Consider the following 12373-nt stretch of genomic DNA (forward strand, 5'->3'; position numbering starts at 1 on the left):
TGCAAAAATCCTCAACAAAATACTAGCAAACAGAAACCAACCACACATTAAAAGGATCATACACCATGATCAAGTGGGATTTATCCCAGGGAAGCAAGGATTCTTCAATATATACAAATCAATGGATGTGATACACCATATTAACAAATAGAAGAATAAAAACCATATGATCATCTCAATAGACGCAGAAAAAGCTTCTGACAAAATTCAACACCCATTTATGATAAAAGCTCTCCAGAAAGTGGGCATAGAGGGAACCTACCTCAACATAATAAAGGCCATATACGACAAACCCACAGCAAACCTCATTCTCAATGGTGAAAACCTGAAAGCATTTCCTCTAAGATCAGGAACAAGACAAGGATGTCCACTCTCACCACTATTATTCAACATAGTTTTAGAAGTCCTAGTCATGGCAATCAGAGAAGAAAAAGAAATAAAAGGAATACAAATTGGAAAAGAAGAAGTAAAACTGTCACCGTTTGCAGATGACATGATACTATACATAGAGAATCCTAAAGATGCCACCAGAAAACTACTAGAGCTAATCAATGAATTTGGTAAAGTTGCAGGATACAAAATTAATGCACAGAAATCTCTTGCATTCCTATACACTAACAATGAAAAATCAGAAAGAGAAATTAAGGAACCAATTCCATTCACCACTGCAAAAAAAAGAATGAAATACCTAGGAATAAACCTACCTAAGGAGGTAAAAGACCTGTACTCAGAAAACTATAAGACACTGATGAAAGAAATCAAAGATGACACAAACAGATGGAGAGATATACCATGTTCTTGGATTGGAAGAATCAATATTGTGAAAATGACTATACTACCCAAAGCAATCTACAGATTCAATGCAATCACTATCAAATTACCAATGACATTTTTTACAGAACTAGAACAAAAAATCTTAAAATTTGTAGGGAGACACAAAAGACCCCAAATAGCCAAAGCAATCTTGAGGGGAAAAAATGGAGCTGGAGGAATCAGACTCCCTGACTTCAGACTATACTACAAAGCTACAGTAATCAAGACAATATGGTACTGGCACAAAAACAGAAATATAGATCAATGGAACAGGATAGAAAGCCCTGAGATAAACCCACGCACCTATGGTCAACTAATCTATGACAAAGGAGGCAATGATATACAATGGAAAAAAGATAGTCTCTTCAATAAGTGGTGCTGGGAAAACTGGACAGCTACATGTAAAAGAATGAAATTAGAACACTCCCTAACACCATACACAAAAATAAACTCAAAATGGATTAAAGACCTAAATGTAAGACCGGACACTATAAAACTCTTAGAGGAAAACATAGGAAGAACACTCTTTGACATAAATCACAGCAAGATCTTTTTTGACACACCTCCTAGAGTGATGGAAATAAAAACAAAAATAAACAAATGGGACCTAATGAAATTTAAAAGCCTTTGCACAGCAAAGGAAACTATAAACAAGATGAAAAGACAACCCTCAGAATGGGAGAAAATATTTGCGAACAAAGAATTAATCTCCAAAATATATAAACAGCTCATGCAGCTCAACATTAAAAAAACAAACAACCCAATCAAAAAGTGGGCAGAAGACCTAAATAGACATTTCTCCAAAGAAGACATACAGATGGCCAAGAGGCACATGAAAAGCTGCTCAACATCACTAATCATTAGAGAAATGCAAATCAAAACTACAATGTGGTATCACCTCACACCGGTTAGAATGGGCATCATCAGAAAATCTACAAACAGGGCTTCCCTCGTAGCACAGTGGTTAAGAATCCACCTGCCAATGCAGGAGACACGGATTCAATCCCTGGTCCAGGAAGATCCCACATGCTGCAGAGCAACTAAGCCCGTGCACCACAACTCCTGAGCCTGCACTCTGGAGCCCGCGTCCCACACCTACTGAAGCCTGCGCGCCTAGGGTCCGTGCTCCACAACAAGAGAAGCCACGACAATGAGAAGCCCAAGCACCGCAACAAAGAGTAGCCCCCGCTCACGGTAGCTAGAGAAAACCCGCACACTGCAATGAGGACCCAATGCAGCCGAAAATAAAAAAATTAATTAATTAATTGAAAAAAAAAGAAAATCTACAAGCAACAAATACCTAGAGACCTAGAGACTGTCATGCAGAGTGAAGTAAATCAGAAAGAGAAAAACAAATATTGTATATTAATGCATATATGTGGAATCTAGAATAATGGTACAGATGAACAGGTCTGCAAGGCAGAAATAGAGACACAGATGTAGAGAACAAATGTATGGACACCAAGGGGGGAAAGCGGGGAGGGGGAGGTGGTGGTGGGATGAATTGGGAGATTGGGATTGACATGTATACACTAATATGCATAAAATTGGTAACTAATAAGAACCTGCTGTATAAAAAATAATAAATAAAATAAAGTACACATCAAAAATAAATAAATAAATAAAATACAGAGGTCAGAGGCCTTTCTGGAGAAATTGAAGGAAAGAACTACCGTCCTAATCATCTGGCAAGGACGAGGTAAGGAGTTTTATAGTAACTCCACAACCTTTTGGATATCCATCATATAAAATAAATATCAACAGTGAAACAGCAGCATAAGGAAAACAAATTTCACTCATGTGTATCCAGTGTAATTTAAGAGTGTGCCTGGCAGAATAGTAGCAAGATACATGATCTACCTGGAAACCAAGGCTAGAAGATGCTAATTCCAGCTCAGCAAATGAATCATTATTGGACCTTGGGAAAATTAGTTAGCTTGCTTTCTCTGCCTACAAAGGTAAACAGTAATAAGCAGATACTTTCATTTATTTTTTAAATTATTTATTTATTTGGCTGTGCCAGGTCTTAGTTGTGGCATGTGGGATCTAGTTCCCTGACCAGGAATCGAACCTGGGCTCCCTGCATTGGGAATGTGGAGTCTTAACCACTAGACCACCAGGGAAGTCCCTAAGCAGATACTTTTAGAATAAATCTTTGAAATCTGAGAAAGAGGACTTCCCTGGTGGCGCAGTGGTTAAGAATCCGCCTGCCAATGCAGGGGACAAGGGTTCGATCCCTGGTCTGGGAAGATCTCACATGCTGTGGAGCAACTAAGCCCATGAGCCACAACTACTGAGCCTGTGTGCCACAACTACTGAAGCCCACATGCCTAGAAGCCCGTGCTCTGCAACAAGAGAAGCCACCACAATGAGAAGCCCACGCACTGCAATGAAGAGTAGCTCCTGTTTGCTGCAACTACAGAAAGCCCACACACAGCAACGAAGACCCAACACAACCAAAAAATAAATAAATTTTAAAAATTAAAAAAAAATCTGAGAAAGAAGGGGACAGGGAGGAGAGAAAGAGAGAGGAGACAGAGATGGAGAGAAAATGGACAGGGAGAAAGTTGCAAGAGTGAAAAGATGCTGAATTCTGGTCTATACTAAAAGCGATAAGCATAGAGCCTAAGAAACAAAAAATTATATTAATAATACAAGTAAATCAATCATGATTATTTGTTGAGACTTATGACAAACAAATGTTTTGTTGGCTGTAGAGCTGAAACAACCATCCCTTCTCTCAGGTTTATGTGGTAGATAGAAATCAACTTAACATTCCATTTAATCCAACAAATACTTATTAAGCCTGGCTTCTGTGTCAAAATGTGATAGTAAACAAGACAGACATGGTTCCTGCTTCACTAAGCTGATGAGACAGACAAAAGTGAATATAATAACTACAACTCACAGATAAGTGCTATGAAGAAAGTGGGGAAATGAGCCATTATTATATCACAGGGATATCAGAGACAAGAATGTTCCAGGGCTTCCCTGGTGGCACAGTGGTTGAGAGTCTGCCTGCTGATGCAGGGGACACAGGTTTGTGCCCCAGCCCGGGAAGATCCCACATCCCTTAATTGAAAAAAAAAGCCGCAGAGCGGCTTGGCCCGTGAGCCATGGCCGCTGAGCCTGCGTGTCCGGAGCCTGTGCTCCACAATGGGAGAGGCCACAACAGTGAGAGGCCCACGTACCGCAAAAAAAAAAAAAAAAGAATGTTCCAGAAAGGGAGAACAACAAGTGCAAAGGCCCTGAGACTAGACTCATTTAGCACACATCAGTCAGTGGGCTGGGATGGAAAATTTGAAAGAGCAATTCACAGAAAATGGAGATGGAAAGAAAGCAAGAGACCAGGCCCAGCGAAGTCTCCTCCTAGGCCATGGCAAGGACTTGGGATTTGACACTGGAGAAATGGGAAGTCTGGGACTGACAAAGCTACACAGCTGGTAGATGTATTTTTGTGCCCTTTACCTTACAGCCCATGATTTTATTTTTTTAAAATGAAAGGTTTATTCAGGGAGATACACACTCCATAGACAAAATGTGGGCCATCTCAGAAGGTGAGAGGCCCCAAGGTGTGGGGGTGGTTACTTTTCATAGGCTGGGTATTTCATAGGCTAATGAGTGGGAGGATTATTCCAACAATTTTGGGAAAGGGGTAGAGATTTCTAGGAACTGGGCCACAGCCCACTTATTGGCCTTTTATGGTCAGCCTCGGAACTGCCATGGCTCCTGTGGGTGTGTCATTTAGCTTGCTGATGTATTACAATGAGGGTATACTGAGGCTCTAGGTCTAGTGGAAATCAACTTGTCCACCATCGTGGACCTAGAGCCCATGGTTTTAAATGGCAAGTTTTATTTTCTACCACAGAACCACTCAGAGTGGGAGACACATGGGTTGGACTGATTGGGTTTTAGGTTTTCATATTTTAAATTATTTTTATTAAAAAACTGTCATTCATGGAACACAACGCAAATGTTACCAAAGGTCTTCCAGTGCAGAGTAAGACTCCTTCCCACCTCTGATCACATGATCCCAGCCACCCACCTCCCCACCCCTCCCACAAGTCTCTTCCATGGCCTTAAGGGAGTTGGGTTTTAAGACAACATTCATTCACCAGTATTTATTGAGAGTCTACTCTTTGCCGGGGCTGTGTTAGGTACTGGAGACCTAATAGACTGAGATGGAATCTCTGACCTCTCAAAGCCTATTGTCTAAAATAGTGGTCCCCAACCTTTTTGGCACCAGGGACCAATTTCATGGAAGACAATTTTTCCACGGATGGGGTGGGGGGTGGGGAATTGTTCAGAGCAATGGAGAGCAATGGGGAGTGGCAGACAAAGCTTCGCTCCCTAGCCCACCGCTCATCTCCTGCTGTGCGGCCTGGTTCCTGGACCACTACAGGTCCGAGGCCTGGGGGTTGGGGACCCCTGGTCTAAAAGACATGGGAAAGGTCTTAAGGTTTCATTCACAAATATAAGGCAAAGTCAGGCTTCAAAGTAAATGAGAAAGATTTTCAATTCCAAAATACTCACATTCTCTTTAATATATCTTAAGAGCTGTATAGGGCATCAAAGTCAACATTAACATGTTTGGGGCCATGCAAACATGCATTTCGAAGCAATTTTCTATTCTGAATATGAAAACTCCCTAAAATAACTTGGTGTTCTTCACTAGTCTAGCCCTGTTCAATCAAAAATATATATTTAATAAATAAAGAAGGAAATGTCCTAGATTATTTCAGGAAATCTACATAAGAAAAAAACGAATGAATAAGGCACAAGAATGTAATGTACAGCATGGTAACTACAGGTAATACTGTACTGCGTATTTGAAAGTAGCTAAGAGAGTGGATCTTGAACGCTGTCATCATGAGAAAAAAAATGTGTAACTATGTGTGGTGATGGATGTTAACTGGACTATTGTGGTGATCATTTTACAATATATACAAATATCAAATCATTACGTTGCACACCTGAAACTAATATAATGTTATATGTCAACTCTACCTCAATTAAAAAATAAGAATTAAAAACACCTATATTCTGTTTCAGGTGTGCCTTTGAATTCTGTACCAAGGGAATGTATTACTTATTCAAAAAATACAATTAAAAAAAAATTAGGGTACAGATTGTTTAAATGTTCCCTTGAAAGTAGGTGGGGGGGAGGGATAGTCAGGGAGTTTGGGATTGACATATACACACTGCCATATTTAAAATGGATAACCAACAAGGACCTACTGTAGAGCACAGGGAACTCTGTTCAATATTCTGTAACAACCTAAATGGGAAAAGAATTTGATAAAGAATAGATACATATATATGTATACCTGAGTCACTTTGTTGTACACCTGAAACTAACACAAAATTGTTAATCAACTATACTCCAATATAAAATAAAAAGTTAAAAAAAAAGAAAAGTAGGTAGAGGGGATGTAGGGGTCTGCCTCCACTATGAAGAAAGGCAGCCATAGTGTGGATAAAAGGACCCTGGGGTAGCAGGCAGTAGTCCCTGGATTCTAATACCAGATCCCCCCTGACTAGTGTGGAACAACTAGCCAGTGATTTCTCCACCCAGCTTCAATTAAATCAACCAGCAAATGAGGATGAACACTTTTCTACCATTAGACTGTGAGATGAAAGGAAGCCCTTGCCTTTCGTCTCTGATGAATTCCTACTCATCCCTGAAACATTAATTCAAACATCATCTCCTCCATGAAGGCTTCCTATACTTTCCTGACCAGATGAAGTTAGTGGCTCCATCCTCTCGGTTTCAAGTGAAAGGTCTCTAGCATTGCCCCTACTTCTTTCAGTTTCTCCCAGAGCTAGAAAGTTGTCTTTGAAGCTTCCAGGGGGCTACCCTTTCACAATTAGGAGTTCAATAAATACTTGCTTAATGAACGGTAAATGAATGATACATGTTTCCTTGTCTGCATTTGTATATGTAACGTGATTCTGCAAAGAATGTAAGACATGAAGTATCTTTCCATTAACAAATGGCCTTGGGATGTAAAATCATCAACAATACAACTACTATCCTTTTTCTTTTTTTTTTTTTCTGTCAAAAATTTTCCATTCCATTGGGGTATCTTTTCTATAAGGAAATGTTTTTTAACAAGTCGGCGGTGGGGCAGAGCTCCCTATACCTTACAAGCCTTGTTTTCCTCTTCAGCTAGTACCTGGCCCTTTAAAATGCCTTAAAATGCTCAACAGATGTTTGCTAAAATAATGAGTTATTGTTTTAAAGCTTTAAACGATCCAAGACAAACTCAAGCCTTCACGGGCTCTTTCCAAGACTGGATAGAAATATTTTCGTGGGATTCACACGAGGAAAATAAGTAAACGTGGATAATAAAAGACACTCCTGTATAGTTACAGGCGGGTTAGTTTGGCTTTTATCAAAATTTTCCTTCATAAAAACACGAAGAGAGCCGAGATCTGAGGTAATTTTCGGGGTTCCCTCCCTCCTTCCTGTCCGCTTCTCTGTGCTTTCTAAACTCACGGTGGAGCACTGCCTTGCCACAGCGAGGTTTCCATTCTGCGGCCCTGGGAGCCTAGTCCGGCAGGAACGCTGGAGAAAGCTCCCGAGCAGCCTTGATCCGGGCGCCGGGACCTTTCAGCCAGCGGAAGAGAAGCAACTGAGTCCCGTCCTACCAGCTCGGCTACGCGGCGGCATACGCCAACCCGCACGGTAGGTCCACTGGGACCTGACGACACTGGAACCCAGCGCCCCGGGCGTGGGCGCAGCGGAGCATAATAGCTGATGTACCGCCTCGCCGCGAGGCCCGGCTGAGAGGCGGAAGATGAGGGTGCTGACGCAGCTGGGGGAACTTTGGCTCCATGGCACCTTCCTGTCCGCGACTCCGCCCCCGCCAGAGGGGCTAGGTTCCGGAATTCAAGATGGAGTCGCTGAGTCGAGCAGGGCAAGAGATGAGCCTAGCGGCCTTGAAGCAGCACGACCCCTACATCACCAGCATCGCAGACCTCACGGGCCAGGTCGCACTGTACACCTTCTGCCCCAAGGCCAACCAGTGGGTGAGTGCAGCCAGGCCGTTGAAGTCGCCCGCCCGGCCGCCGCCTCTTAAAGGGGCCGCGCGGACCGTTCTGGGTGGGGGCCGATGAAGGAGGCCACGGCGGCAGGGGCGAGGCCAGGGACTAGAGAAGAGTCCGGCTGGCGCCTGAGGGGTGTCGGCGGAGCCGGAGATTGGGCGAGAGGAGCGAGAGAAGTAGGTCCAAACATCCGGGGGAAAAGCTGATAGAGGGGAGGGTTGGAAGAGGATCAGCCCCATGGGGTCCGGTTCGAGGATGTGGGCGACTTGCCTTTTTTGCAGGTGTGTTAGAGGATATGAGACTGGTGGAGTCATAAAGATGCCTGAAAGATTGTGTTTGAAGCTTTGAGAGTTATTAGATAAAGTATATATACATAATCTATAAAATAAACACTCCTTCTCTCCCCCCAATAGACATAAATAAGGGCTCCCTTCTCAGAGGTCATTTGGATTTAGAGCTTGAAATCCAGTTAGTTTCAATTATTGGAAGAGAGGGGTTGGGGATAAGTCCTGCATTTATCGAACTACACTGTATTTCCAGAGTTTGGAAAAGATTTCAAGGCGCTTAGGAAAATGACTTCCATGTTAATTGGATTACCTTGAAACCTTTGGAAAAGAGACCCTGTGTCTGTTCAGCAGTGCTGCTGGTGATGTCACCTCTGAATGCACCCATCAGACTAACTACTTTTTGTCTTTTTTGCACGGGAGAGGATCCGAAAAGTTGCATTCAGTTTGTCCACTGACTTGTTAGCCCGTTTGAAGCTTCGTCCGTTGTTTAAATAACATAATTAGGGAATTTCCTGGCGGTCCAGTGGTTAGGACTCCGCACTTCCGCTTCAGGGTGCCCGGGTTCGATCCCTTGTGGGGAACTAAGATCCCACAAGCCGTGCAAGTGGCCAAACAAATAAAGGTAACAAAATTTCCCTTAAAAAAAAAATTGAACCTTCTTGATTAACTCATTCAGCTATATAGGCTTTACTTAGGAAATAATCCGTAAATATTTGTTGGATCGAATTAATGATTGACGTTAACGTTTCAGTAAGAATTGAAATCTTTATACTAACAAAACTGAAAGATTATTATCGTAGTATGTCCTTTACAACATAGTGCAGATACATAGGTTATAGTTAATTAGTAATTTTGTGAAAAATCATTTGGCATTTATAAACAGTTAATTCAGATAAAGAGAGTTTTCAAAGTCATCTTGCTTTACTTTATCTTCTTTCCTTCACCTCCTGTAAGAGAAGGAGGTATGGGAAGCTAAAGAGAACAAAATTATAGATTTTTTTTTAAGTGTGGCTGTTTTAGACATTGCTTTAGTTTGAATCGTTCTTAATCATTTTTCTTGCTCTACGTATGAATTTTTGTAATATGGGTTGCAGACAAATGGTGAAGATTTGGGGCATGGACTTATTATTTGGGGCATGGACTTAGGCTTTTATTTCTAGTTTGTCACAGACTTCCAATATTTTGGAATTTTAATTGTTATTCACCTTTAAATATGAAATACAAGCTATAATAACCTGAACTGAAAAATAAGCTGCCATTATTCATTTGGGTCATGGTACATGGAGTATAACCAAAGTCTCTTCTCTCATTGTTATTTTACAGTGAGTTGTAACTTTGCACAGTGGTTTATTTGGGCGTTTTCTTTCATTGTGAAACCGTTGATTACCAATTTCTTGCACTAATAAAGTTTGAAAGGCAAGAAAAAGCCTCTGAATTTTTAGTAAGGAAAAGTTTCATTATGATGTTTAAGCTAGGGCAATACTCCTGGAAGAAATCAAGATGGTAAATATTTTTTAAAATTATTTTTTCATCCCAGCAAATTCAATTTTATATGGCTGACATTTAAGTTTGCTAAGTTTGTTGATTACCTTAAACCATTTAAGTCCTATCTGGGCTGTGAACTGTAGACTAACGTGTTTCTTTTGCTTTTTTAAAAACATTGTAACTGTGTGGTTTTGTTTGTTTGTTTTTGCGGTATGCAGGCCTCTCACTGTTGTGGCCTCTCCTGTTGCGGAGCACAGGCTCCGGACGCACAGGCTCAGCGGCCATGGCTTATGGGCCCAGCCGCTCCATGGCATGTGGGATCTTCCCGGATCGGGGCACGAACCCGTGTCCCCTGCATCGGCAGGCGGACTCCCAACCACTGCGCCACCAGGGAAGCCCCTGTAACTGTGTTTAAAACCTAAATACGCTCTTGTCACAGCAAGTGAAGGATGATGAGTTGTACTTTGTTAATCAAAACATTTACTTTAAGCTAAAAAAATGTTTTTAATTATTTGTAAGACCTATAAGAATTACACTAAGACAGAGTATAGTTTCAATATTCATGATTCTTCAACACAGTTTTAAAAATAACAAACTAATTGTGTTTGAAAGTAACTCTTAACTAAATTTGCTACAAAATTTGCTACTCATAAAAATATACCAAAATTCCCCAATGATGAAACAAAGTGTCCTATAAGAAAATGTTTTTTTTTTTCCCCTAGTAACTTTGATAAACTTTAAAGGTGAAGAAATTGCTTTATACAGGACCTTGGCTTTAAAATTAAGAAATTTGGCTAAAACATTTTAGTTTTAAAAAGTGAAAGCTAATTCTAGAATTTTTCTCCTTTAAATTTTAAAAAAGGAAAGGGAAATTGCTGCAGATACAGGCGTGTTGCTAGATAGAACATTGCATATCAGTTAATACACATCAATAGAATAGAAAGGATACAAAAGAAACTGGTAATAGTAGTCTGTGGAGCAGACCTACTTGACCTGTTCAAAGTGATTAATTTTAAAATAAATAAGTTGATCTTAAACATGAAGTATCTCTTCTCCATTGGGACTACTTGGGGTTAGATTATGGGAAAAAAAACTAATCATCTCATTGTCTATTATAGGAGAAGACTGATATAGAAGGGACCTTATTTGTATATCGAAGGTAAGCTTTTTTAAAAAGATTTTTTTTTAATTTTTTTTTTTTTTAAATTTGATGGTGAATGGTGTCATATGGAGTGATTCAACCCTATTGTATATTTGTCTTTGGGACCTTGCTGCTTGACCCTTCAAGTATTCATCCATCCCTTGCTGTGAGATCCTTACCAAGTAATGTCCTTTCTTTGACACTTCCCATGATTCAGAATCAAACAGAACTAGAATTTATTTAGGAACCTAGCAAAATGGAAAACATTTTCTAGTAATGAATGAGTCTAAAGCAGTTGCCTTTCTCCCTCCCCCCATATTAAGAAAAATAGAATACATTGAGAAAAATAGTTGAGAAAAAGAGAATAGATGGACTAGCTGTTGTGTGATTACTAAACAAAAAGTTATCTTCTAAGACTCTGGTTCTGTCCCCTTTCCATCTACCCGCAAAAGTTTTGGATTTTGTCAGTGTTTGTAGTAATATGTATTTTTAGTTTGAGAGTCCTTTAGAAAGCCTAGATTATTCATAATTGCACATTTTTTATTTTTAACTTTTCTGAGAATTATTGTCTTAAAACATGATTTTTAAAAAAATGATTGGTTTGTAAATGCAGCTTGTGTTTTGTTCGGCAACTTTCTTGGCCTAAAGGCAGCTGACAGGGTATGTTAGTCATTGGAGTTCCTTGTTTTCCTGGATCCCTCTTAGGTCTTGCTCTGACTGAGGTAGGTTCCTTCCTTTGGTTTCTAAAGCTTAGGGAACTCAGCAGGAGTTATTACTGATACCTGGTTCTTTCCCTGTGTGTGTGTATTGTGAGTTATTTTTTATGGATTGCCTTTCTCCATTTCTCCACTGATGGTTATTAACAAGAATTTGTGAAATATTCTTCTAAATTTTGCTGTACAACTTTGAGATCTTGTCTAAAAATACTGATCTTTTTCTTCCTTTAAATGTATATGCTTTGATGTTACTTTTTATTTTTTGACATTTTGTTTGCTGTTATTCATCTTTCTCCTTTTAAAAAAAAAACACTTTACCCTTCACCTACTTCATTAGTCTTCATTACCAATATAAATGTCTAGAAGCTCTTCAACTGTTGTTAGAATGTTGGTACTTGGAAAGTGCTTTGCTGGCCTTATTATTACAGTAGAGTACAGATCCACCGGTTATAGAAGATGAAATTTAGTTTAGTGAGCGACTTGATTTGATGAAATTTATGGAGGCTTACACAGTATTGATTGTAATAAAAGGAGACCAGAGAAACTCTATTTGGGAAATGTGAGAACATTTTATATACTTTGGATAAATATATACCAGGATGTCAGAATGTCGATTTGGAGAGACCTTAGTATAAAAGAAGCCTGGATTTGGAATCAGAAAACCTAAAGGATTCAGTGAAACAAGTGTATACAGAGAAACAAGTGAGAAACCGTAAAGTGTTGTATACAAGTGAGAAATATCTAAAGGATCGTATGCTGAATCATCCTGATATGAGAACCAAGCGTGTTTCTTATTGTAGGATTCGAAGCATTTTCTTTGTAACTCAGGTTTTTCCATAGTTCTCACATTTGATGTAAGAAAAATCATTGTAATGATGGGCAAT

At 39.9% G+C, this 12373-nt stretch overlaps 1 protein-coding gene across 3 annotated transcripts in view; it reads left to right on the plus strand.

Annotated features, from left to right (window-relative positions):
* The first annotated feature begins 7694 nt into the window (after positions 1–7694).
* Positions 7695–12373, plus strand: part of DCP1A (decapping mRNA 1A) — a 61528-nt gene continuing 56849 nt past the window's right edge. For all 3 annotated transcript variants that reach the window (XR_004041865.3, XR_009565955.1, XM_030867433.2), the window contains exons 1-2: positions 7695–7845; positions 10751–10791. Coding sequence is in view for 1 of the 3 variants with exons in the window: in XM_030867433.2 (XP_030723293.1) it covers positions 7711–7845; positions 10751–10791 (176 nt within the window). In the remaining 2 variants the exon portion in view is untranslated. The remainder of the gene's footprint in view (positions 7846–10750; positions 10792–12373) is intronic.

This window comes from Globicephala melas, chromosome 11 (assembly GCF_963455315.2).
Source record: "Globicephala melas chromosome 11, mGloMel1.2, whole genome shotgun sequence".
Lineage (NCBI taxonomy): Eukaryota > Metazoa > Chordata > Mammalia > Artiodactyla > Delphinidae > Globicephala > Globicephala melas.